The sequence below is a fragment of the Excalfactoria chinensis genome, chromosome 3, assembly GCF_039878825.1.
Source record: "Excalfactoria chinensis isolate bCotChi1 chromosome 3, bCotChi1.hap2, whole genome shotgun sequence".
NCBI classification, from domain to species: domain Eukaryota; kingdom Metazoa; phylum Chordata; class Aves; order Galliformes; family Phasianidae; genus Excalfactoria; species Excalfactoria chinensis.
In genome coordinates this window covers 101,983,783-102,010,028 of record NC_092827.1, presented here as the reverse complement: position 1 = coordinate 102,010,028, position 26,246 = coordinate 101,983,783, and the positions used below count along the sequence as shown (strand labels likewise).

The 26,246-nt window shown below is 43.7% G+C and overlaps 3 protein-coding genes across 5 annotated transcripts in view; 1 reads left to right on the top strand and 2 right to left on the bottom strand.

Moving 5' to 3' along the window:
- Positions 1 to 4,405, bottom strand: part of ERLEC1 (endoplasmic reticulum lectin 1) — a 10,294-nt gene extending 5,889 nt beyond the window's left edge. The window contains exons 1-7 of the mRNA XM_072332778.1: positions 4,184 to 4,405; positions 3,999 to 4,103; positions 3,842 to 3,922; positions 3,126 to 3,203; positions 2,938 to 3,001; positions 1,657 to 1,697; positions 501 to 724 (exon numbers count right to left, since the gene is read on the bottom strand). Of these exons, the coding sequence (XP_072188879.1) occupies positions 501 to 724; positions 1,657 to 1,697; positions 2,938 to 3,001; positions 3,126 to 3,203; positions 3,842 to 3,922; positions 3,999 to 4,103; positions 4,184 to 4,402 (812 nt within the window). The 5' untranslated portion in view covers positions 4,403 to 4,405. The remainder of the gene's footprint in view (positions 1 to 500; positions 725 to 1,656; positions 1,698 to 2,937; positions 3,002 to 3,125; positions 3,204 to 3,841; positions 3,923 to 3,998; positions 4,104 to 4,183) is intronic.
- ASB3 (ankyrin repeat and SOCS box containing 3) lies at positions 4,399 to 26,246 on the top strand. Of its 3 annotated transcripts, none has more exons than XM_072332775.1 (10): positions 4,399 to 4,483; positions 16,283 to 16,494; positions 16,824 to 16,982; positions 17,506 to 17,618; positions 18,354 to 18,489; positions 19,234 to 19,411; positions 20,198 to 20,395; positions 22,471 to 22,722; positions 23,643 to 23,776; positions 24,954 to 26,246. In XM_072332775.1, exons 2-10 carry the CDS (start codon positions 16,299 to 16,301, stop codon positions 25,220 to 25,222), a joined length of 1,635 nt encoding a protein of 544 aa, XP_072188876.1. In that variant the 5' UTR covers positions 4,399 to 4,483; positions 16,283 to 16,298; the 3' UTR covers positions 25,223 to 26,246. The 3 variants fall into 3 exon arrangements, with proteins under 3 accessions (XP_072188876.1, XP_072188877.1, XP_072188878.1); XM_072332776.1 differs by lacking the exon at positions 4,399 to 4,483 and adding an exon at positions 15,763 to 15,900 and having other exon boundaries at positions 16,278 to 16,494; positions 24,954 to 26,090; XM_072332777.1 differs by lacking the exon at positions 4,399 to 4,483 and adding an exon at positions 15,790 to 15,914 and having other exon boundaries at positions 24,954 to 26,090.
- Positions 6,079 to 15,672, bottom strand: CHAC2 (ChaC glutathione specific gamma-glutamylcyclotransferase 2). Its single transcript, XM_072332403.1, has 3 exons — positions 15,487 to 15,672; positions 11,025 to 11,060; positions 6,079 to 9,078 (listed from the first exon to the last, which is right to left on the bottom strand). Exons 1-3 carry the CDS (start codon positions 15,619 to 15,621, stop codon positions 8,695 to 8,697), a joined length of 555 nt encoding a protein of 184 aa, XP_072188504.1. The 5' UTR covers positions 15,622 to 15,672; the 3' UTR covers positions 6,079 to 8,694.

The following is a 26,246-nucleotide window of genomic DNA, read 5'->3' as shown; positions in this document are numbered from 1 at the left end:
CAGGTGGGAACTCCCTAAGCTGGGTGTACTGGTAAAATAAGTCTTATTAAAGTTACAGCTGAAGACAGTACTCTTGTTTCCTGAAATTAAATATACAAGCTGAAGTCTATGCACACATATATGGCACATGTGCAATGTGCAGTAACTGAATACCATGAAGATAAACAAAGAGAAGAGACTGGGTGTTCTTAATCTGCCTGCAGCCCGCAGGCCCTGGTTTGTGCTTCTCCAGAATGACAGGGTTAGAAACTTACCTGCTGAAAATAAAGTACTTTCCATCTGTTTCTCATACAGAGTCAACCAGGCAGACTTCCAAAATGCAAGCATTACTCAGCTTAAGACAAAAGCTTTTAAGACTTGGCAAAGCTGTACTTGCCAAAGTAAGTACATACAAGTGTCACAATTGCATAGCAGAAACCACAGGTGGATAGAAAGCTCATATAAGCACATGCATGGCAGCTGATGAAAACTTGGAGTTAGACAAAATTTGAATACTGTACCTATATTTAGGATGGTTGCATAACAGAGGTGTCAATATAACCACCTCATATTCACAAGTTGTAACTTCTGCTACTGAAAGAATCTCGTGCTTAGCTTCTGGATGACAGATGTACATGACTGTACTCGATCTGGGGAGGTTTTGTCTCAAGCTGCAGGGTGTGCCATTTCCCATTTCTACAGGATAGTACGGAGTCATCTGCCCCTCTATGTTTTTTGTGGGTATCTAGGGGGAAGAAAGCAAGAGTTAGCAATCACAGTAAAACTCCTTTGACTTTTCTGGAACAGTAAACACTGTAGCACTGTGCAGAGCTGGCAAAACTGGACTGTAAGCCCTGCTTAGTGACTTGGTTTTGCTATAACATCCAAACACATTCCAGGTTACTGCCTCCAGCTCTGCTGCACAGACGCACCGCACCATGTGTGGCCTGATGACAAGTCTGACTGCAAAGGCAGCCGCTTCCTGTGCACAGGTTGCCCAAAGCTGCAGTTCTAGGAAAGCTTCCCAGCTGGGTGCAATGTTTTGGAAGAGCTCCAAGCCAGCTGTGTTCCTCCTGCAGCCTCAAGATAAGGAGTCGTGAGCAGCTCTGCCAGAGTCAGATCAGATCTGAGCGCTGCCTTCGCTTCAGTGTCAGGCCATGAACCTGAAAGGGCCTGCTGCAAGGCCATCCTGGCATCACTGCTACAGCCTTCAACACACCCAACCGAGAGCATCCCACACTATCTATCCGCTACCTTGGCTAACAGAAAGTTAACATAACAACTACATAAATCCCACCTTATGAAGTTTGAAACATGGGTGTAAAATGCATTTTGAATTAAAGTATTTTAAAGTAAAGGTACTCAGTAAACTACTTCTGGAAATTAATTCCCCAAACTGACAGAAGTCCCCATCCTGGCTCTATGTTTGAAGCAGACGTTGTTCCTTGCTACCAAAGTTCTGTTTGTATAACAGCCATGTTAGAACCCACAAACGAGGCTGCTTTGGTCTGCTGTTGCTTGGTCTAGTACAGGTTTTCACAGCCACTCTATACCTCAGGAACAGAGTCCATTTTATTTTTACACTTGTTTTGGTAAGGAACTACTTATATAATCTCATCGCATATGAACTGCCTCCACTGTGATGGCAAAAGTTAAAAATAGAGGTTTTTCACTTGCCTCTTTTGCACTTTCTTTTGGCTTTTCCTTCTCTTCTTGATCTAGGGAATAATTAAGAATGAGATAAGCATAAAATCTGTAAACCCAAAATAAAGCGAACTCACACAGAGAATTTTATATGCTTTGTCTATTTACTTGTACTTTATGTATTAACCTGCCAAAAGACAATTGTACCAACTTGCAGGTGCAAAAGAGGAAAGAAAAGAAATAAACAGTGACGTGGGATCCAGAGCAAAAAGAACAAATCAGGAGTAAGCGTCTCCACAAAACGATTCTTAAACTCAATTAGACATCTAGAAGCTGCTCTATGATAATTAATTACCTCTGCAGGGGATTAATGACAACACAGACGCTAACTCACTAATAAGAAAAGCCAAACATCACAGCTTCTTCTCAGGATTAAGACCCATAACTGAGGGCTGGAAGTAGCAATTTGAAGACATGGGACTTATGGCTTTAGAATTGCTCCAGGATTAAGGCACTAAAGCTAATTTCAGGATGAAAAATAGCAGTGCTCACCTTTCATGTACTAGCCTAGAATTAAAACTCCCTTGTTTCCATCAGCTCTGATGAACAAAGGCTCAGTTTGTCAGTTTTTAGACTTCTCTGAACAACTGTACTCCCTGTGTCAGGGATGCAGATATTGCCAGGTGTGTTCATAGAACTTCTGGCATCTACAAGAATTCCTGGGCAAAAATGCAAGCGCTCAGAACATTATCATAGACTATAAGCTGACTTTGGGGCTCAGCTCCTTTATTTCCACCAGTGCCACACCTCAGAATTTCTGGATGTCTGTGGCAGAAACCCTAACAAACAACTCTCCAACAATTCCAAGGATCATATCTGCCTGCAAAGGCTCTAAGTGCGTGGGTTGGCAACCCATGTTTTATTACACAACAGCTGAGCCCAAGGCATGCTACATGCTCTGCCCATCGGTTGGAAAGACACATCTCCCCATCCAAAAAGGAAGAGGCACAAAAGGATAGACCATCAAGCAGACACCTGTCACGTATTGCTTCCATCTATTCTACTACATATTTTCTCTCCCTTACTACTGCAGATGAAACTAATTAATTAGCACGGCATACTGGCAGGATGGTTAACTTCAAGGTGCTGAAAAGGAATTAACTGTAAACAACACGTCTGCAAAAAGACAGCCATCTGCAGAACTGCAAGACTTCTTTTGCATCGGAAATCAGTTTTCTAAGGCATTATTTCTCAAACAGCAGTAATTAAAAACAAAAGAACTTGAGAGCCTTACTAAAACAACCTGAGACAAACCTGGTTCTGATAATGGGGTCTTCATCATCATATTCCCGAGATAGTATTCTTGGATGTTTATTTTCTGCAAGCAAAAGAAGTATAAGAAAGTTATCACTGTCCATTCTTTTTCAGAAGAGCTCTGCATGCTTCCAACAGTGAGGGAGGTGGGAGGGGGGGCTGGGAGCACCAAACAGAAAGAAATTCACCTGTCCTGTTTCTTTTTCCTCGTGATACTGGCGGATGTGTTTTCCATGGCAGACCTCGTAAGTCCAGTAAGATTCAATCTTAACATGGAAAGAAAAGAAGTAACTTTCTGTTTAGACAAGATACCCCTAAAAAAAAATGACATCGCCCCTCACATTTCTGGCTTTTGCAGCAATGAAACGCAGACCGAGCTAGTGGGATGAAAGCACCCTCAGAGCAACACCTGCACCTGGTTTGCTCTGCTGCTCAGTACAGCTTGTTTGCTACTGGTATTTTTCCTCACAAGACATGAGTCTTGCAAACAGGATGGCAGCGCAATGGACAACTGCAGGGCCTCATCCTGGAGCACGTGTGGTTTGAACCTTCAGTGCTTCTTTAGGAACACTTGTCCCAGAACAGCAGTGTGGGAAGGGCCGTGCCAGCGCTATCAGCACACTGTGGGCTGCCTGCACGTTGCTGCTTTACTCCTGCAAGTAAGCACTTAACATCCACAGCTTCAAATCGTTATTATAACAGAAGAGATGGGGTATGAATACATCAGGCCTTTAGATGGGCATTTACCAGTAAGATTAGAATAGTAAGACTGCAGCATTACAGAGAGCTTGTTTTGGAGCAGGACGGTGCACGAAGCCCGAGACGCACCACCGACACATCCCACACACCGCACCTGAACGCGGCCCGGTGCCAACCTTTGGCAGCACGCGAAGGGGCGGCTCACCCTGTACGAACAGCTGCTCTGCTTAAACAGCGGCTCCAGCAACTCTCCCGGCGACGGGCCTCGGTAGTCCTTCTCTTCTTCCTGGGGAGAGCCCGTTCGGGTACGTTACCTCCAAGCGGCGAGGCCGCCCGCCCCGGATCCGCGCAGAGCCGCTCACCTCGGCGCCGCCCGCCGTCAGCGGCAGCACGCACTTGTAGCGCTCCTTGTCGGCCGTGGTCATCAGGATGTAGTTGTCCTCTCTGTACAGGACGCCCGTCGTGGGCTGCAAAAGGCTCCGCGTTACTCGGCTCGGAAACGGCTTCCCGAGGGGCCCTCCCACCCCGCCCCGCAGCCCGCACGCACCAGGCTCAGCTCGGTGCCGGGCCAGTTCACCCGGAACGGGACGTCGTCGCTGAGGTGCGGGAGGGCGCGGCCACCCGAGGCCACCGCGGCCGCCAGCAGCAGCCCGCACAGCAGCGCCCGGGGCCGGCAGCGCCTCATGCCGCTCCGCGGCCCCGCAACAGGCACCGGGACACGTCTGCTTCCGAGCGAGGCGGGGCGGGGCCGCGTCCACATCCACATCCGGGGCGGCCGCGGAGCGGGGCGGGGTTTGGGCTCCGCCTGGGGACGGAGGAACGTTGGTTGTCCCACGCCGGCCCTGGGGTGAGTGCTGCGTTGCACGGCGTGCGTCCGCAGGACCGGGACCTCACCGTCCCTCCGCACTGGCACTGGCGAGGCCGCACCTCGAGTGCTGCGCTCAGTGCTGGGCCCTCACTGCAAGAAAAGCACTGAGGGCCTGGAGCGTGTCCAGAGAAGGGCAGCGGAGCTGTGAGGGGTCTGGAGCACAAGTGTGATGGGGAGCGGCTGAGGGAAGCGGGGCTGTGCAGTGTGCAGGAGAGGAGGCTCAGGGGAGACCTGATGGCTCTCCACAACGACCTGAAAGGAGGCTGTAGGATGAGGGGAACAGCCTTAAATTGCAGCAGGGGAGGTTCAGGTTGGCTGTTAGGAACAGTTCTCTCTCCCAATGAGCGGTGAGGCAGCGGCACAGCTGCACAGGAGTGGTGGGGTCACCGTCCATGGAGGTGTCCCAGAGCCGTGGGGATGTGGCACAGAGACATGGGCAGTGGGCACGGTGGGGTGGGCTGGGGTCGGACTGGATGATCCCAGTGGTCTTTTCTGCTTTCAAGATTCTGTGATTCTCAGCACCTCCACTTCTGCTGCAGCTCCTTTCATCCAGGTCTGTGAAAGGAGCTATCCTGGTGTGTCAGACCGGTCAGCACTGCTGTATGCATAGAATAGGCCTGGAAACTGGAAGACAGACATTATGTACAGGATTATAATTAAGCATGGAATGGCTGCAATTCACATCTTTCTCTTTTAAGAATTTCTTCTTACTTGTTTTGGTGTGGGTGAAGACCCACTGCTATTTGTTTACACCTCACTGTTACTTGTACTAAAATCAGAGAATCATTTAAGTTGGAAGAGTTCCTTAAAGTCCACCTAGTCAAGCTCCCCTGCACTATGCAGGGACAGCCACAGCTCTATCAGTGCTCACAGCCCTGTCCAGCCTGATCTTGAGTGTCTCCAAGGATGGGGCACTCACCAGCACTGAGTAACCTGTGCCAGTGCCTTACTGTCAAAAACGTCTTCCTTATATCTGGTCTAAACCTCCTCTCTTTTAGTTATAAACCATTTCCCCTTGTCCTGTCACACAAATCCCTCTAAAGGCCATCCCCTTCCTTCTTACAGCCCCTTCAGCTGGAATAGTAAGCTGCTGTAGTTGGCAACTGAAATGAGGGTATGGGTAAAATCAAGCCTCTGCAGAAGACTGCTAGAGAAGCGTAATTACTTAAGAAACAGCCTCTCCCTGGTCTTAACAAAAATCATACCCTTGCACAGCAGAAATTCAGGATACAGTGCCACATTGGTGGTTTGCTGTGCTGCTATCTGCTTGTGTGGACAGCCAGCATCCCCCTGCCCAGCAGCAGCCTGGTGTTTAGCTGAAGCGTTTGGACTGCTGGAAACAGTTTAGAGACAGCTTACTGTATGTGCGTTTGTATATGAAGCCCCAAAATCTCCTTTTGTCACAAACTTAGATTTGGTTCTCTCAAGGAGGGAAGAAAAGTAAGTACGTGGCATACAAAAAGCGTGTATTAATTTTGTGGTGGGTAACAGATCTGAAAGCATGCCGGGCTTGTGTTGGTGACTGAAGCTGTTGGAAGGGTGGCTCGGATGTGCTTCCAGTGTTTTAATTCATTGCTTATGTTGGCATAATTTATTACTGCATAGTGGTAGCTAGCTCATGCACATCATCTTTCATCGTGATATCTAACAGCATTTTATAATGAGATGCTATTAAGTTACACAGTGGTGTCCATCCTGCTACTGGGTACATCTTAAAGATAACATTACCAGAAGTTTCTTTCTCCAACACCATTAATAAATGTGATGCATTTTATTGAATTGAAGTTGTATGCACAGACTGGAATGTATCATTACAGATATTACTGCAAACTGTATGAATCTGGAAAGCAAGTGAACCAACAATGTCCTGACTATAATTAAAGACACAAAATGTAGAGCCATACATAACCACAATGCCCCAACACAGTACTTAAATATAGTTTCAAAGAGAGAATCATAACTGATGTTTTTGGCTTATTAGTGAGCATGTGCATCCCTTGCCCCATTCTAAGGAACACAGATAAGCTTGGGAGGAAAGAATTAAAATATGCAAGTAGACCTGCTATCCCACATGTTTTAACTTCACTACAGCTTGTCTGTGTCCGAGGCAAGCACAAGAAAAGAAGTGGGTTTTGTTTTGCTGAGGGAGGAACACTTACGTATTCGTGACATAAATCATACCTAACATTTTTAGTAATGGCTGAATATCCCCTAGCACTTAAGATTTGTTCTTTAAGTCAGAGGGGATAAATGCATGTGTTAATGGCATGAGTTTGTCGGTGTTGGCTATCACTGTCAGTCTTTGGTGTGTGAAGTCACTCAGATGTTGATGTCATTACATGGTCGGGCATCTGAATGACTGCCATTATGGACAGACACCTGGATGTCCCGCCACCCTCTTGTCCTGCTGTACAGGTGCATTAGTCAGGGTTGCTTTTCCACTCAGTTGTATCAATCCTAAACCAGCACAGTGCAGTGGAGAATCAAGACCCCCATAGGAGTTTGCAAGTAACTCACGTCCCGATGGAAGAATGGGGCCTCGCTACTATGTACGATTCTGATGTGATCAGAAGATCTGCTTCTGCAGGTTAGAGTCATCCATCAAGTGAGACCCTGTTACATCCTTTTAAAATGGCAGTGTTCAACCATTAAACATCAGATTCTAAAAAGTAATGTTTTTTTTTTCCCCTCAGTGAATGTACATGTGAGAGATGCCAGAAGCACACTGCATCTGTAATCTGGTATTTAAAAAACACAGCTTTCTTAACTACATATTTCAAGTGGTCTAATTGTTTAGGATTTAGGTTTGAAATGTAATATCCTACAGTCGACTTATCTGGGTGCCTTTTTCAAATGCTCTTTTTTACTTTTGTAGGTGGCTAAGAGAAATAACAGCAGCTTGTTATTCTGATAACCTCATCATTTTTGAGGGATTACAGATATAAAACAGGACAATGCAAAGAAGGAAAATGGACCGGCTTATATAGTAGAAAGAGATGTTTTTGCAAGTACTAATGCAAAATATGTAGACACCTGAACTACTACTAAACGTATGCATTCCCTGTATGAGAAGACTTGATGCTACGTGCTATTTTGTTAACATACAAAAATACGCTTTGAGAAAAGTGACAAAAATAACTTAAGATTTTGAGAAGCGAGACACGTTGTTGTCAGGAAGCTCCATTTACCTCTGTTGTGCATAAAGTAAGGCTACTGGCCTCAGCTGGTGGCATTCCAATCTTGGCTGACTGGCAGCCCATACAACGCATGTCAGTTGACTGAAAAGGGGGTTCCTTTCTTAATGACCTTTTGTTTCAAATCCCTGAAATGCTGCTCGAAAACTGCTGACTTAAATCGTATCCTCAGAGACTGGTGAATTTTTAAGACATGGAATCGCACCAGCATTTAAAGGCAGATATCAGAGCTGAGTTTCTGAGCATTCTTGGTGCACTGTGGCTTCAAGTCATACTCTTAGCTAATTTCAACGATTTGTATTTGTTCTTGATACTATCCTTGAAAAATAAAATAAGGCACTGATACAGTATGGCTTGTTATGTCAGAGTACCCCATGCTGTGGTTTTCAGGGGCATGACATAAGGAGCCAAGGGCAAAGACTGCTTTCCTACCACTGAAGCGCTTTATCCTCTGTGCCCAAGGACAAACTAGGATCTATGGGATGAAGTCACTGATGCAGTGGAACTAAATTTCTGTGAAGGTGAACACTGATGCAAGTGTTCTACCATGCCTTTACTATGTCATTTACAAGAAGTACTTCACGTCTCTCTCTTTTGCTGCGCTGAGCTCTGTGCTGGTGGTCTTGAATTGGAAAGAAGCATCACTTCAATGACTCAGGCGTTGTAAGTGAATGCAGACTTTGATCATAAAAAATACTGTGAAGTTTTTTTTTTAAACCTGAAGTAACGGAGAGGCTTAAGTGGTTCCCTGGTGATCCTTGGGTTAAATACCAATATACCAAATTCAAACCTAAAACGCTTCCCCTGCTGCCCTTTCTATAGATTCCCAAAAGAACGTTTTTTAAAACAGTACGTTTTAATGACTAACTACTCTTTTGAATGCACTATTATAAATAAGATAGCATAGTACAGAGAAATATGCCTCCAAGTCACATACCCACTGTGCAACGAAACCATTCCTCTGAAGATGAAGCAATACTATTGGAAGAAGTTATTCTATAGGCAGTTTAGGTTTTGTTCTTTTTCCAGGAGTTCCTTTACTAGTTTCTCTAAGGAGAAGAGATGCTCATCTACATCTTCTGGTACAAGATTTCTCACAGAATCAGCGAGTTCAAACAGGTATTCTGTGTTTCTTCCGCTGGGACCAACGGCGTTAATAATCTGCTCGGCAATCTCCTGCAGAGGTGCAGGGCCGAGGTAGTTGGGGTTATCGCGACTGCCGATGTACAGCAGTACATCAAAGGGTTTTACTGACGAGTCCTTTGGGTAGAAAACAACGGTGGTAGTCCTGTAGCCTCCCTTCTCTCTGAAGTCCAGGTATGCCTTGACTTCGCATTCTTGACCAGCTGGCAGTCTGTAAGCAATACCCCACACACAGCCCTGTGGAAGGACATAAGAAAATCCAAGCAGGATTTAAAAGCTTACTCAGAAATGACTGTATTTCTGCTTAATTTTGGTAAAACACTTAACATTTTTTTTTCTGCTATTTTCAGGCTTTTTATAGCTATTTCTCGCACTGTTCTTGGAGTTCTAAATCAAGAGGGCTGTTCTATTTAGGAAATCTTTGGTCAAAATAGTAATTATGCAGATCGATCCTGTCTCTACCTTCTTCCTGGTGCTGAGGCTTTTCTTATGGAAAAGTTTCTTGTTGCAACTAAATCTGAAATAACAGATAGCCTTCAGGAGCTTCTGAACGCTGTCTATTAGAGAGCTGACTGAAAGGATACCAAGTATCTTCCAGACCTCACAAAAATAATGCAGTGAAAATTAAAACTGTAAATAGTGCGAAATTCCAAGTAATTTTGATAAAATCTGTGTTTCCAGTTTCTCTTTTAAGAGTAGCTGTCCCTTCTGTCACAGATCTGGCAGCATGAGAGCACTAATGCTGCCATGCTGTCACTGAGCCTAAGAAGAAAAAGCTGAGCTGAACCTTGAGTTTGCACAATTAGATGCAGCACTGCTAACTCCTCAGCAAACACTGATGGGCAAATGAGTGAGATCTGAGTTTGCAGTTTCTGTTTGTTTTGGTTTTGTCTATTTGATGCAGCACAGGAAAAAAAAAAAAAAAACGTGGCCTGTTATCCATTACATTCATGTATACATACAAGCACCACTACTTGATTCATTTTGTTTTCAGTGTAGGTGAATCCTGTTTCAGATGATGGGAAATTAAAAGCCAGAAATCTGACAAGGAGTACAGTGTTCTTTATCATCATGGTTTCCTTTTAGATGGCACGGAGATTTGGACAGAGCAAATTAAAATAACTGTGAGCTAGATGTTTCCAGACAGCACAGTGCCTTGCTGGTGCAGAATGGAGCGGGGAGCTGGCATTGCCAGTGAAAGCACCGCTGCTACCAGTGTTTGGGTGTGTGTGCAGTGGAATGATGGCTGTAGTCTGTGGAGGGAGTCTCAAAGTGAGTTGCTAAGATTGAAGTAGAGCGCATTCATATCACTTGATGTTTGTGTGAGATGTGACTATCTGGCTGTACCAGATTCTGGAGAAAAGGGGAAAAAAGCCATCCAAACAAAACTGGTTTGCTAAGGGGAAAAAAGCTTCTATGGCAACGAGTAAGTTTGCTTAACAATAGAAATGGAGTGACAACAAACATAACCATTCTTTGTTTATATAGGAGTCTGTAACATAATGGTACCCAGCAGTACTGTAATGTGAAAAAAACCCTTACTAGAAAGGTACAGAAAATCACAATGAGAGACAGTGCACCGCGTTTTGCTGGTTTTGCTAACTGTAAAAGCAGTCAAAGTTTACAATTACTGCTAAACTTACCTCTATCTCTGAGCTACTTTTACAGAACTAAGTAAAATCTAAACACACAATTGTGACATTTCATTCCTTAAAACATTTTATCCATGCAGCAGAAATTAAAGCAAGCAAATCTTTTTAATCACTGCCACGTAACCTTGTTTCTGTTTTTATTTTGGGAGGCTGAGGTGATGGCTCTCATGCACCATCTCATGTCTGATATCAGTGCATCTTCAGCACCGTACATACAGTGAGAGTAAACAAACCTGCACTGTATAGCAGGAGAGCTGAAGTGACTATTTAGGAAAATACTTAGTAATATACCTTTAGTAATAATAGACACAAACTACTTCCAGTTGCTTAGTTTAGACTGATGGATGTATTTGAAGTAATGAAGAATCACTGGTGTAACTCTCAAGTTATTTTGAGAAAACGCTTCATTTCAGTAAAGGTAACTCAATTATTGGCTTGTAGAGAAGCAAAAATTAATAGTGACTTACTACACAGGCTGGGAACACAATAGGACAGTCTCTATACTATAGAGACAGAACAGGAGTACTGTACCTCAGGGTCTTCAACCAGAGTCACAACTCTTCCAGGCTACAATTAAATGAAAATCCTTGTTAGTTCAGTCAGCAGCTTTTACTGTAAATGACTGGTGACAATGATTCATTAGTGCAAAATTTTCCAGAGGATCCCATCCTCAGTCCTGCTGCTCCTCACCAGGAGCACACTGTGTTTTCTCTAGAGCAGCAGTGAGGTGAACCTTCTCCCTTCTCTCACGGAAGTTTATATTCAGGCACAGCAGACTGATGTAATGTGGAAATCTAGCGTGGCTAAATGAAGCAAGATGCTACCACTGCTTCCTTAGCCTGCACTAACCATCTTAGAGAATGTTAACTATACATTATGGCAACTTCTAAGTTTAAAAGCACCCTGCAAATTAGATGTTGTTGGAAAGTGACAGCTAGCTGAGTTTTTCCGTGTAACCTGTGGAATCACAGAATATCCCAAGCTGGAAGGGACCCACATGGACCACAAAGTCCAACTCCTTGGTAGAGTTTAAAGTAACAACTTAAAGCATAAAACCCTATGAGGAACAACATTGGTAGTGTAAAATTGCTGTCTTTAGAATCAGAGTAGTGTCTGGTTCCCTAAGGGAAAGCAGAGACACAGCCATCTTCCAGCAACTGTAGATACTATTTATTCAGTGTAAGCCATTTCATCGTCTTAATAGCTGCTTACTTTTGGGAAAAAGTGGGCACAGCTACCTGTTCACCTGGGCCATTTGGGAATAGTCTCAATCAATAAATCACCAGGGGCTGTTTTACTGTCATTCAGCTTTAAGCCTCAAGAGAAGCTAGTTAACACACTGCACTAATAATAGTGCTGAAGGGTTCACCTTGAGTTAGGCTAAATATACCATTGACTGTCTATCTGTAGAGTATATCTTAACAAATCTCATCTGGGCAATAACAGTGAAGTCACGTTAGGCTTTCTCTCACAGATGGAAAATTAGTGATGATCAAATGTTTTGCTAAATATTTTAGACTTAAGAAGATGATATGAAACACTGAAATTTGCCACACTAGGATAAAGACCAGCAGCAGTCACTGAAGCACTGAAGTGATTGTTTTATACTCTTCCTGTTGGTGGTATATATCCATGTGTAGGCCCAGGCACGAATAGGGATGGTCCCATCTGCAGTACACTTCCTTTCTTCTGACCCAGTCACAGCATTAAAACCCAAACTTGGTCTTACTGTCTTTGCTACCAGTGTATCTATTTTCTTCTGGGTTGTCCAGATAGTTTTAGTACTTTGACTAAATATACATTTCTACCAAGTCTTGTGGCAATGAGTTCCACTATTTAAATGCATGTTTCATTGGCTTTGTTTGTTCTGTTGTTCTGATATTAAGTTTTGTCCATTCACATTCTGGAAACACCCATTCACACACTTTACAGCTAACTCTCACACCCGCTCAGTTCTCCAGATGTCTTTTCTCTTTAACACAGAAGCTGCCTTTCTCTGAAGAGAACTTCACCTTCAGATGGGTGGTGGGATGGCAGAACAATCTGTTTGTCAAGGGAGGGCCAGGCTCTGTTTGACTGGTTTGCAGGGAACTTCCTAAACCAAACAGTGTTATGGAACCACACACATTACCTCTGCAAGCTAAGTAAAGAAAATAACATCTGTAAATGACTGGTTATATAATATAAATGAAAGCAATTTCTGCTGTGCCCAAGCAGCGCTGCAAACTTGAATGATCTCCTAAGTCAGGCCTCTTTGAGGGGCTTCTGTCAGTTTTGCACAGCTCGCAGTTCCTCAGGTCTAGCTGATGTGTCCTATGAAATCAATAGGGCAAACAGAAGTAAGGTCTTCCACTGCTACATGAGATTATTTTCAATGGTACATCGAAGTGCTCAGATCTTAAAGATACCAAATGTTTACTGATAGAAGAATTGATTTGTTTTGGCATCTGAGTATGAAAATAAGATGGGATGAAAAGGGAATGCTGCCTTAGGAAAGGCTTTAGTTTGATTACCTTTTTTTCTCCACTTCACATTTAACAAGCTAAAAGCCCTTAATTATCTTAAAATGAATTCACCTTAAGCTGAATCACTCAGTTTTTGGTAACCCCACATCAGAGTGAGCACACAGAAGTCCCCTGGAGTTAGCAGTGGGCATCAGACAGCTGGAGCTCCATCAACCATGTCATCACATTTCCTTAAGGTTTTGTTTCTTTCCAAGCATATCTAAAGGTTAGGTACAGAGTCCCAGCAGAGCCAGACTCGCACTGAGACTGCCTGACTGTCTGGGCACTAGGCAGCCACAGCAGGTGGGCAGGAGCTGGGGGAAGGGGGCTGTAAGGAAAAGCCATCCAACTGCCCTTCTGGCTGCTACAAGATGTTAGTTTGGTCAAACCATGCTGTAGTAACAGTGGTTTCATGCCTTAGCCCTTGAGTTTGTGCTTCAGTGCTGCTCCTGTGGCTTGCAGAAGAATGCAGAACACAGGGCAATGGGCAGAACCAAGCTTGCAGTCCTAACTCGGCACTGCCCTGAGACACAGCTCTTTGTTCTTGTACAGAGCAGGACTTAATGCAAATGTAGGTGCAGTGTGAGCGTCTGGGGCTCTTCAGAGAGCTGCCAAAAGTTAAAAGTGTTCAAATTAATGCATCTGGGTGAGATTACGCCCTGAATTTTAAGTTTGTCGTGGAGCTCTTAGTAAGTGAGACTTGGAACCTATCTTAGAGAACTGCATACTAAGAAGAGTTTAGTATTTTTAAGGTAGCCTGAGGAACGGCTACCTTACCTAACGGTTAGTCTGCTATTGTTGGAAGAGATTCTCTCAAACACTGGAGGCTAAAAATCCAGTTTGTGAATGTGGAAAACTGGTAGTTTTGCAGAAGGAGCTGGATTATTATCATAGCCCAAGCTACGTGCTTTGTTACTGGAAAAAGAGAAGTTGTAAATGTTGATGTTTTCAATGTATTTTCTCCTTTGCAGCTGAATAGAGAATGTGACTATGAGGATTCGTGCTCAAGGATTTGAAAACAGTGGGAAGTCAAATTGTGACCAAACCCTTGTGGCCACTGTATGTCAGAGTGCTCTGTATGTTGCTGCTGTGCTGATCATGGAATGTTGTAGCAACTTGTGTTTTCAGCAGAGCGTTCTTAACTTGTTGGTTAGTATGTCACTGCTCTTCTTTAAAATGCCAAAGGACCAACTTCTCCTACAGCTTATCCAAAAGAAATATTGCTCCTGATGTTAGAGGTTTTAGTGGTTTATAACAGACATCATCAGGCCCTGATAATGGGAAGTCTCTGTGGTGCGTTTCCTCAGCACACAGTGAGGGAGCCCCTTTGCCTTGGAATAAGCAGCAAGAACTGGTGAACTGAGTAATTTCAGAAGGCATTAACTTGCTGGTGCTGGGGAAGCGTGTTTTGTTAATGCTAAGCATTTCCATCAACAAAAATAAAACACATTAATCAACAAGCATAAATAATAACACGCTATTCCTAAACAGAAATAGAACACCTGCTCAGTATGCTTGTACCTGTAAGCACTGCGAAAGTCACCTTCTGTCAGAGGTAGGAATTAGTGCCAGTTAGAACTGCATGAAATTCCTTCCAAGCTACATGTAGCACACTGTGCTTTCTCTATAAGAATCCTTCTGCCTTTGCTAGGGATGCCCTCATTAGCTCCAGTCTGGCTTTAGAGCAGTGTCAGCAGGGTGCAGGTTTGAGGGCTGAAGACATCTGACACAGTATAAAACCAGCACCGAATGTTGGTGAGTTGTTAGCGCCGTACCAAGTATGGGATCCTACACATTTACAGTGTGTTCACATTTCTGATGACTCAACCGTGAGCAGCATCTGCAGCTGTAAATAACGCGGTCCTGCCACATCAGAGGCATTCATCTAACCTGCTGGGCGCTTCTGTCACCTATTGTCCCCTTAGTGGCTGTTGAGCTCTTTAGCCTGTGTATGGGGAGGGCCACAGCGCAGTGAAGCGGTGTTATTCTCATTCCGGTGCCTTAAACACGCAGGTTCCGACCAACCAATAACAGAATGAAGGAGAAAATTAAAACTCTGAGCATGAAAAAGTGCATCTTGCCGCAGCGAGCTAAACCGGAGGTATTCCTTCCTCGGTGCCTCAGAGCGGCAGGGTGGAGCATCAGGTGCCGTTCAGGCGCACTCTGCAGCTACCAACGGTTAAGTTCCAGGTGCAGAGTGCAGCGAGCGCCCGCAGGGTCGCCCCCAGAGCGGAGTTACGGCCGGCTGTCACTTGGCAGGACACGGTTTGGGGGACGGATCCGCCCCGACGGCGCCGGGCGGGCGCGGAAGGCAGGCGGTCCGCTGACAGCTCTGCCAGCAGCCTGGGCACGGGCTGCGGCCCGGCGGGTACCGCCGCGTTTACGGTGCCGGCAGCGGGGGCGAGGAGCCGCCCCGGCCCTTCTGTACGCGGCACCGAGCGCGGGTGCCGAGCCCGACGGAGCTGACAGAACCCCGCCGCCCCCCTCACCTTGCCCGGCACGCCGCGGTGGTCGGTGCTGCCCTGCCAGAACCGCCGGCTGTAGCCGTGGATGCGCCCCACCATCTTCTCCTGGTAAGGGAAGTCCACCTTCCAGATGAGGGAGCCGTAGCCGAACACCCACATGGCCGCAACCCGCCGCGCTGCCCCGACTGCGGGCGGGACGGGGCGGGCATGCGCACTGCGGGCTGGGCGGCCCCTCCGTGCCGCCCTCCTCCTGCGCCGCCCGGCTGCGGGGCGGTACCTCAGCGCACGGCACCGGGCCCGCGCCATGGCCGCGTGAGGAGAGGATCCGGGCTGTGTCGGTGGAGGTTGCTGCGCTCCGGGCTGTGCCCGTCGCCCCTTGCCCTGTCCTGCATAGCGCTGCAAAGAGCCGCTCCCATAGACCTGACTCCTGCACCTCAGATAAGTGCAGAAAGGTTCCCTCTCTCAGCGTGTCCTCGCACAGGAGGTGTTCCAGGCCCCTCGCATCCTTGTGTCCCTCAGCTAGACTCTCTCCAGAAGTTCCCCATCTTTCTTGAGCTGGGCAGCCCGGAACTGGGCACAGTGCTTCTCACCATGGCAGAGCAGAGGGGAAGGATCACCTCCTTTGCCCTGCTGCCCGCACTCCGTGTCATGCACACCTTTGGCCTTCCTGGCACCAAAGCATGCTGCTGGCTTTGGCCAGGCTGTTGGTCACAAGGAGTCTTGAGGCTTTGATTCATAGTTGTGGCCTTGTTCTGTAATGATTTGGGTGTGGTTTGTACTAACAAGCACTGCTTTTTTTTCTCCTTCCTTCCCACTGCAGGGCTTATTAGTAAAGGATGGATTTCACAGAGGCGTATTCCGACCGGTGTTCTGCTGTGGGACTTGCAGCAAGAGAAGGGAATGCTGAAGTGCTGCAGAAGCTGATCGGGCAGGGATACAGCCTTGATGTCCCTGACAACAGAGGCTGGATGCCAATCCACGAGGCAGCAGCGCACTATTCCAGCAAATGTCTGAGACTGCTCATTAATGCAGGTGAGGAAAAATGATGCGAAATCATTAAACTTGCAGTTCAACTCCCCAGTTATGTAAAATATAAATTAAATAGATTTATTGCGTTCCTTTGTAAATTTGATTCATAGATTCTGACAAGATGTGGTAAAGAAAAAAATGGCAATGTTATAGTCTGTGAGTGATGGCTGGTTTTACTTTATCTTCTCAGTCCAAAGCGAGTACCTATACATGACCAGCAATAACTGATACCCTGCAAGCCTCACACATCCAGTACCTCAAGTACTTTAGGTTAAGACCTGTGTTTTTTATCGTATTGCTAAATGTTCCTTTTTCATTGTTCTCATCTGTAGCTCCATCTGATAACTACATACATTCAAAGACATTTGAAGGGATGAGTGCGCTGCACCTTTCTGCACGCTGTGGGTCCTTGGAGTGTGTCGGGGTTCTTCTGGAAGCTGGAGTTGATCCTGACCAAGTTACCACCGAATCGAACACTGCCCTCTTCCTAGGTGATGCCTTTCTGGTTCAGGGTGACTGCTATGTGGGAGAAGCTGTGCTATAGTCCAAAGTTAATTCTCTGTTTGTCATATTTCATGCTTCTGTAGCCTAAAGAGTAGGCTTGGGGCTCAGAGATGGAGTAGATCCAGAAACCAATGATTTAAAGAATGTTCTGCTTTGGATTATGTCTTAAAAAAACAATATTGAAAAAATTAAATAGTAGGATTTGTTAATTAATTTATGTGTATAAATTAAAAATATGCCTTATGACCGAGTTTCATATTGATGGTGTAAAAAGTTTTAAACTGCGCAGTGGCAGTAGGTTTCTATCATGTCCAACTAGACATTTTGTGTCTAAGTTTCCATTCCACCTTAGTTCTTTCATTTTCAATGTAAAAGTGAAGCAAGCAAATATAAACAGGTATAAAATCATTAGGAAAGTTGTGTCAGAAACTTAAGTGATGAGACCACCTGAGTTTTTCAGTGAGTTCTTTAATAAGATGTTGGGTTTTTGTTTTACTGTTTGATTTGAAGCTGTTGAAAACGGGCATGTAGATGTTGTAAGGTTTCTGATCCAACATGGAGCAAGTGTTGAAGGATCTCATTCCTGGTCTGGGTGGAATTTGTTGCACCAAGCTGCATTTCAGGTAACCTGTAAACATATCACACCACTGCCATGTAACTACTGTGTTCTGTGCAGTAATTCATAGGTCTTGTCTTTTAATCAGGTGATGTTTCCCTCATCTACCTTAACAGTCATAAATGCTAAAGGGCTTGCAGCAGACTCAAGGGTGTATCTAAAACTTCATGACATGTTGATGCTGGGAAGCAATAATTGAAGTGTTATTAACAGTGCATGCTCTTACTGGCTCACTTACTGTATGTGGGAAGTGAATGTCTTATAATATTTACTGATAAAGTCCTGTTGAGTATCTCCTAATCAGTGAGATATAAAAGTTGTTTCCAGGATAGAAATATATTACTTTAATGTTTCCAATAAACCAATTTCCATTTGTAAATGAGCAAATGTGAAAAAAATAAACTCCTCAATTTTTTTTCTAACACTTTTCTTGTCATATCTTTAGAATAGCGAGTATATTATATATACTCGCTATATATATATATATAATATATATATGTGTGTGTAATATATATATATTATATATGAGGGAGCTGTAGCCGAACACCCACATGGCCACAACCCACCGCGCTGCCCTGACTGCAGGCGGGACGGGGCGGGCATGCATATATTATATATATTTGCTATTTATTTATTTATTTATTTATATATAATTTATTTCTGCTTAGAGTGTGGGGGGAATGTAGATGATGATGTTTCCCTATCTGGTTCTTTTGTTACAAATAAAAAGTGTTTATTGCAGCAACACGTTGAGATAATGAAAATACTCCTGGAGAAAAGAGCAAACATCGAGTGTAAGGATGACTTTGGAATTACACCACTGTTTGTTGCTGCTCAGTATGGAAAGCTGGAGAGCTTGAGAACGCTTATATCCCATGGTAATAGCAGTCTTTTGTTGGGCCTTGTTGTTTTTAAGCTTACATCAGATGCCTGTCGTCAGACAGAATTATAATTCTACTTTTGCACTTTGTTAAGTTCAGATTTAAATAATCAATTGTGATACCAGTTGTGGTTAGATGCAACACCATCTTAATTAAAAGTTGCTTCAGTGATTTAGTGTGGTTTTCAACAAGTGATAGTAGGAAATAGTACAACTATGAAGAGATTAAGGATTATCAGTCTTCAGAAAGCCTTCAGTAGCACTATGTTAGTACTGTTTTGGTGCTGCTGCTCTTCTGATAGGATATTGTTGAGGCTAAGTGAGAAGTCCTCTCCCTAATGATAAAGTGACAGGAGTGGTTTCATCCACACAGTCTGCAAGTGTCATGTGTCTAAGTGCATGTATCCTTAAAACCAGAATTAAATGCCCAACTATTAAAGCTGAGGGTGCTTTGACCTAACCAGTGGAAACATGCTAACAATAGCAGGGGAGAACATCTCAAAAATTAATTGCAAGCAAGCGATTGTCTTGGCCATTGCCTTTCCTCTGGCACTTCTGTTACAACTTGGGGAAGCTAATGTTAATGCACTGACTGTTTAAAAAGTTAGCAGCTAGCTAGTGAATGATTCCTTATTGCCGTGGAAAAGACTTGTGTTGTAAAGTCATTCCTTGAAAACCAGTTACTTGTTAATATTAATTTGTTCTTTATTTTACACCAAGTAACCTGAAGTCCTTTTGTCAGGTGCAGACGTCAACTGCCAGGCCAAAGACAGAGCCACTCCGCTACTGATTGCTGCGCAGGAGGGCCATGTCAAGTGTATGGAGCTGTTAATATCAGAAGGGGCAGATCCAAATCTGCACTGCAATGAAGATAACTGGCAGTTGCCTATTCACGCAGCAGCTGAGATGGGCCATAAAAAGTAGGTGGTTAAAAGTTAATTCAGAGAAAACATTCTGGTAATAAAAGCCTAGCCAACAAAGGAGATGTTCAGCTCAAGGAGAAAGGAAAATGGGTTTTCAAGCTGGTTTATAGCCTAGAATTTCTAATTCCCTTCATAATTTAAACACTTTAGCAGTCCCAGTAAAGCAAACAACCATTTTGAAGTCAACATCTAATCTGGGCCAGTCTGTAACTGAATGTATTTAGAAGGTTATGCACTATGCTGAATCAGATACTAATTCACTTAGTAGCCATATTACTTTTAAAATGTAAATAACAATAGCACATGATTTATACGTTACTTGAACAGCTCTTAATTAGAATTACCATTGCAGCCATGAAGTAGCAGAAATAATTGTATGCAAATATCAAATTAAGTCACTTTTCCATCCAGGCTGTTAAGAATTTCTTGGCATAACAGATACTGTGGAAAAGCATCTGTCAGGAACCCCCGTGCTTTGCACATGCGTGACGTAAATCTGTAAATGATGACACTCAACTGCAGGGTTATTAGTAGATGCTCAGTCTTAACCATTGATAACAGGTGTTTACTGAGCTGTCACTGGAGTGTGTGTGTGTCAGACTGGTGCCTTTTCTCAAACTGACAAGAAGGGAAGGCTGGTTCTTCTTCAAAGCAAACTGAGTAATGAAGAAGCAGGTAGGGTTTTCTTCTGGAGTTGTAATGATTAAAATAAATGTTTGTAAGTTTGAAGCTTTGTTACTGTGTGAGATTGCACAAATCAATATTGTTTTTTAATACTTGCAGTATATTAGAGCTGCTAATACCAATTACCAATCGGATTTGCGACAAAGGAAAAGGCAAAGTGAGCCCCGTGTATTCAGCGGTATATGGTGGGAATAAAGAATGTTTGGAAATGTTACTTAAAGAAGGTTACAGTCCAGATGCTCAAGAGTGCCCAACCTTCAGCTGCAGATCACCCATGTGTATGATTTTCCAAAGAAAGTGAGTACAAATCTCGTGTTCTGAAATTATTCATAACTCCATTGGGCTGTATCGTTAAATGTGCAGGGTTTTCTTGACCTTTCTCTTCAGCTCTTGAGCTGGCAGAGTTAAACTGTGAGTAGCAGGCAGGTGTGTGGGGTGGTTGTGAAGGCTCCTGATGGGGAGCTTGGCTCTCTGGCTCCTGTACAGAGTAACTGCAGTCTAGTTCTTGTGCTTTCAGAAGGCCTTATCAACATGTCTCTGTCTTGGGAACACAACTTGATAATTCAATCCAGAGGACTCTGAGCCAGATAGATTCTTTTCAGTGAGGATGAATTATTGGAAAGTAGTCTTTTACTTTTCTGTGTGCTGGTCTTATACAAAAGAGGAATAGAGCTAGTCAGTTCAATGCTCTAACTGTTAAGAGGGCTTGAAAATTGAATGAGAAATTCTTTGAGGTCACGACTCATTTCTTTTTAGGTTTGATAGGTAGTACACACCTCTAGTATTAAATAGGTAATAAAAGTAGCGCTTCCTTTGTAATGCAAATGTCATTGCTGTAGAGGAAAAAAGAGTAAGATAGAAAAGCCTGACTCCTAACTGTATATATGGTGTTGTCTGAGGTGTTCTTCAAATCCCTACTGCTGATTTTTCCCTTTGGTAATGAAGCTTCTTCATTTTTCCATGGGAAATTACTCTGTGGAGTAGTGAGCTGTTAACTCAGAGCACACGTTGCCCTCCTCCCAAACTGATGCAATGTATAAAATGTTTGAAGGACTGAATACTGATGGGGCTCAAAGCAAGATGGAGAGTCAGATCCTTGTTACTTCTGGGCAGTGCTGAGCTTTGTACAGACCTGTAATGCTTTACAATGTAACTGAGTCTTGAGAGCCATTATCTCATAGCATTTACACCTTGGAACAATGGAGAAATTTCGTGTTGTAGGGAATAAATTTGAAAACAAATTAGTTCACCCTTTGTACACAGCATTGTTAATGTGAAGTAATGATATATGCCTAAAATGCTCCATTAAAAATCTATCTCATAAGGACTTTTAAATCTTCTTTAAACTCACATTCTAATGGAATGATTCATGTGTACTAATCAACATTTGTTGCTTCTACTGCCATTTAAATTCATGAGGTTTGGGTAATTGTGAGTTTTGTCCAACCCCTATTACTAGATATTAAAATGCACTTTATCTAGTCGATCTTAAAACAGAGATCTTGGGGCCAGCTTAGATTGGTGATTCGTAATTTCAGTTTTCTCTTCTTGTTTATTGTCTTCCACACGTGACTTGCTCTCAAATCCTTTAAGGAATAATAACCAATTTAATCAATACCTTAATGGTTCAGAAGTTCATCACCTACAAACTGGCTGGAATAATCCTTGCTGAATACATAGGAATATTTGTGCCTACTATAACTAGTAATGATAACATTTATTTTAATAGAATTTGGGTTTGTTTGTTTTTTTGTTTGTTTGTTTTGTTTTTAATTAAAAAGCAAACAAAATTGCAACACATTTTAACACATTTTAAAATGTTGGCAGTATTTTGGTGGGTTGCAGAGCTTCCCACAAACACAGCTACGTGTAAACTCTTAAACACTGCAAATGTTGGGCTGCTCCTTGAGTTCAGCAGTGCAGCCTTTTGCTCTTTTCACATACCTGTGCATCTAACACACGTGACATTTTCAAGGAGGATGAGCAGAGTGCTTTCCGTTCCTAACAAGCACACGGCAGAGGAGTAGTGTGGTGGTACCTCTGTGCTTCAGGTGCCCATAAAAATGATGACTTTGGGTTCATCTGTTTATCACCAAGGTTTGCTGTAAAGAGATGGGAACTGGAAGGAGCCATGTGTCCTTTTTTGAAGACAAAGAGGACAAATGTGTTAAGTGCAAGGATTGGAGACACAGAAAGCAGATTTGTTTTAAACTGATTGCAGTCAGAATGGAGTGATGAACTTCTCTTTGGGTGAGGGAAGGTGGAGGGGCTTATGGTAAAGCAGTCTGTTTTCTTAGCAACAAGAAGTGAACTAACAGATGCCTTCTGTGGAAAACTAATGAAACATCCTCTTCCTTGTGTGCTGCTGATAGGTTTTTTAATTTAATTGATACTCTTCTGAGCTACGGGATCACCCTGCTTGGGATAAATTTGGGATATTGCCTGTACCATGACAAGTTTGCTTTGTTTCGACGCTTCTTGAAGATATGCTGTCCACTGCCTTCTCACCAGGAGCTACCAGAGTTTCTAAGCTATACAATTAAAGCCCTTGATGAGTACAAGGAATGGCTGCCTTATCTACTCTTGGCTGGCTTTAATCCAGAGAATTTACTCTACAAATTCTGGTAAGCAGATAATGTTACCTTGTTTCCTCAAATACTGTACGCTCATCTGTAAAGCTGTTGCTGATGCTATTTAACTTGTGCCTTCAGAGGACAGCACAAGATACTCACATGCCTCAATCAGGAATGGTGAGGGTTATGGAAGCACTGAAAAAAAAACCCTAGTGGCTGGATTGAGCAAAACACATTTCTATTAGGAAGAAAGTTAGAATGAGGACTGAATGGGAGAAGCATATGTAAAGCATGGCATGTCTGCTTCTGCCTATCATATTGCTACATTTTGCATGCATTTTTGTGTGTTCAGAGTATTCAGACTAAGGGTGTTCTACATCTAGCCAAGAAGATGTGCTGTGAAATTGTACAGCTGTTTGTCATGTGTGATACTAAAGCAGCTGTTTTACTTGCTGTTATTTAAACCTCTGTAAGGTATTGCTAGAAGTTTAGAGAGTGAATCACACTGATTTCTGAGTGCTTATAAACACTATCTCTGGTGGGAGAGTTTCAAACTGCAAACTTTATTGATCTGTTTTTGAGTAGTAAAACAAATACATGTACTCTGACTTCTGTTTCCCCACATGTGATGGTAATGCCTCTTGTACTCTTGTGCCTTGACACCTTACTCAAATTTAAGTGTAAACTGAATAAGAAATCAGTGCAGAAAGGCACTTAGATTTGAGAGCAGGTATTTTTCTCTTGCAGTCCCACCAACTTTAGAAAAAGTAATGGAAGGAGATAAAATTACACTGGTAAAGGATCATGCTGTCAAAATTACTTTGAATTTCTCCTTATGTTTTAAGCGCAGAAACAGGAAAATGTAGATGAAGAATTTGTTAGAGAATAAGTAAGCCTTCTGTGTGTTGTTTCTACTAATATAGTTACGCTGTTGTGTAAAATGATATTTTACAGTCGTTTCTGTTACTCAGGATTAACTCTGTGAGTGAGGATGTCCTTAATCTCATTCTGGAGTTTACAAACTGGAAGAGGCTTCCTCCAGATGTCGAGCAGGACCTTGCAGACTACAAAGAGAAGTTCAGTTGGACTCCCAAGAGCCATTTTGGTGAGCAAAACAATTAGGAAATAAGTTTATGTGTATAGCAGTCTCCAGGATGTAAGTGGGAAACAGCTCTTTCTGTGAGGGAGGTCAAAAAGTCAATCCAAACTGCCTCTCCAGAAGCTGGGCAGCAGAAACAACAGTTTGCAAATGAGCAAAACACATAGAATCAACACAACACATAGAACAAGTTGGGGATGTAAGGATGGGGCACAGCTCTTCCAAGAAGGACCTGGCTGTAGATGGATGGCAGCTGGACATAAGCCAGCGCTGTGCCCTCGCAGCACAGGGAGCCAACTGTATCCTGGGCTGCATCCAAAGCAGTGTGGCCAGCAGGGTAAGGGAGGGGATCTGCCCCTCTGCTCTGTGCTGTGTGACCTTGCCTGGAGCACCGCGTCCAGATGAGGAGTGCTCAGTGCAGGAAGGATATGGAGCTGTTGGAGCACATCCAGAGGAGGGCCGCAGAAATGATCCCAAGGATGGAGCACTGCCCTGTGAGGACAGGCTGAGAGCTGGGCTGTGCAGCCTGGAGAAGGGAAGGCTCCTGAAAGTGGCCTTTCCATATCTGAAGGGGCTATAAGAAAGAAAGGGACAGGCTCTTCAGCAGGATCCATTGTGACAGAACAAGGGGAAATGGCTTCTAACCATCTCTCTCCAAAGAGGGGAGATATAGCCTGGATATGAGGAAGAAGGTTTTTACAGTAAGGATGGTAAGGCACTGGCACAGGCCGCATGGAGAGGTGGTGGTTCCCCATCTGTGCAGACACCCCAGGTCAGGCTGGACAGGGCTCTGAGCACTGATGGAGCTGTATTTACAGCTGCAGGGAGTTGGACTGGGTTCCTTAAGGATCCCTTCCAACTCCAACAATTCTAATGATTCTGTGCTGAAAGATTCAAGAAGTGATGGTTTGGACCCACAGGTCTTCAGGCTTACAAAATATAGAGCCCTGTAAAATTCTTAGTTTCAATATAGAAGGGTAAGTGTGGCAGGTGCAGAAATTATTACAGTTAATATTATAGCCAAAATACTGACTCTAGCAGCTAAGTGTCCTTCACAGGCAAGAATTCTATCTCAGTATCTGGTAAGAGACTGGAGTTTCACACCAGGAGCATGTCTAAAGCAGATACCTGTGGTTGAGCAGTGTATGACGTTGTTCCCTGTTTGACTTTTGTCATTTTTCAGCTGTCATTCCTTCCCTGTCTCACCTTTGTCGCCTTGAGATCCGGTCCATCTTAGGGAGTGAACGTCTGCGATCTGACCGGTTTATCCGGGCTTTGCCCTTGCCAGTCTGCCTGCAGGACTACCTGCTGTACCTACAGCTGCTGCGTGTCAGCTCTGTGCCGGGAGCAGAGGAGAACCTGAGGCACAGCAAGGAGGGAGCTCCCTCTGCTGCTGCCTCCACCTCTGACCATACAGAGAACGGGGATGCCTGTAATTCCCCTGCTAGGTGATGGCACTGAACTCGGTGGCTGCAGACATTGTAAAGGCAATAAGCAGACAACAGAGAATTACTGTAAGTAACTTTGTAGTAAGAAGTATTTTCACACTGTAGTTCTATACTTTGTTGGGAAGTCTGTTGAAAGTTCAAGGATGTGCTCATCAAAAAGTCTGTTGTAGCCTTCTCAGTCTGCAAATGTTTTCTGATTTTGAAAGGAATTTATAACTCTTACGGAGTAGAATTACCTTGTTCAATGAACAGAGGCTGTATATAGTAGTTGAAGTCTATTTGTTCAGGCACTGTTAATAGACACTGCATTTTGAGTATGGCATATCCCAAACAAAATAACTGAAAGTTGAGGACCACAAAATAGTATCGTTAATCTCTTTTGTTGAGGAGCAATCTAATTAAACCAGATAGAAATCTAATGAGAAAGAAAATTGTTTCAAGTGCATTGAGCACTTGAAGCACTGTTATTTGCCATCATATTCAGTCCTCTTTCAGCGTATCTTCTCGTGGCACTTCCTTTGAAACTGCTCCTGTCTGTGTCACCAAGCTGCTTCTCTTGTCAGTATTTTTCTCATTAGTGAAAAGCAGATCACTGCCTAGAAAGATGAACAGGGTTTCTGCCTTACTCAGTGACTAATACAGCAGTGTCTTTGAAACTGTTTGTAACTTTGATTCCGAGCAGTAATTTCTTAAGAGCATTCCCCACACCTCAGACACGTCCACAGATAGCACTGAACTCCATGTGAGCTGCATCTAAGATCTTGAGAGAGGTTTGGAGCTCTCTGTGACACAGATCAAAGTTTGTGTTCTTCAGTAGCAAAATTGGTTATGGAATAAAGGCAATCCTTTTCTCTGAATGGCATTTCTTGCATAAAATCTGATGAACTGGTGATATCTTTTTAAATACTTCTGTACCACCCTACGTCAAGCTGCGCATTTTCATTACTGGTGTGCAGCACGTTTTTGCAGTCATCATCAGTGAATTCTCTGGGTGTTGGCAGCCCCTTCATAACAAAGGACATATGAGG

What these genes read in the sequence shown, in the direction of transcription:
- ASB3 (XM_072332775.1), top strand. Translation starts at nt 16,299, where the DNA reads ATGGATTTCACAGAGGCGTATTCCGACCGGTGTTCTGCTGTGGGACTT. An exon ending in GAGACTGCTCATTAATGCAG is followed by an intron (nt 16,495 to 16,823) that starts GTGAGGAAAAAT and finishes TCTCATCTGTAG; the next exon opens with CTCCATCTGATAACTACATA. An exon ending in GAACACTGCCCTCTTCCTAG is followed by an intron (nt 16,983 to 17,505) that starts GTGATGCCTTTC and finishes TTTGATTTGAAG; the next exon opens with CTGTTGAAAACGGGCATGTA.
- CHAC2 (XM_072332403.1), bottom strand. Translation starts at nt 15,621, where the DNA reads ATGTGGGTGTTCGGCTACGGCTCCCTCATCTGGAAGGTGGACTTCCCT. An exon ending in ACCGCGGCGTGCCGGGCAAG is followed by an intron (nt 11,061 to 15,486) that starts GTGAGGGGGGCG and finishes ATTTAATTGTAG; the next exon opens with CCTGGAAGAGTTGTGACTCT. An exon ending in CTCTGGTTGAAGACCCTGAG is followed by an intron (nt 9,079 to 11,024) that starts GTACAGTACTCC and finishes GTCCTTCCACAG; the next exon opens with GGCTGTGTGTGGGGTATTGC.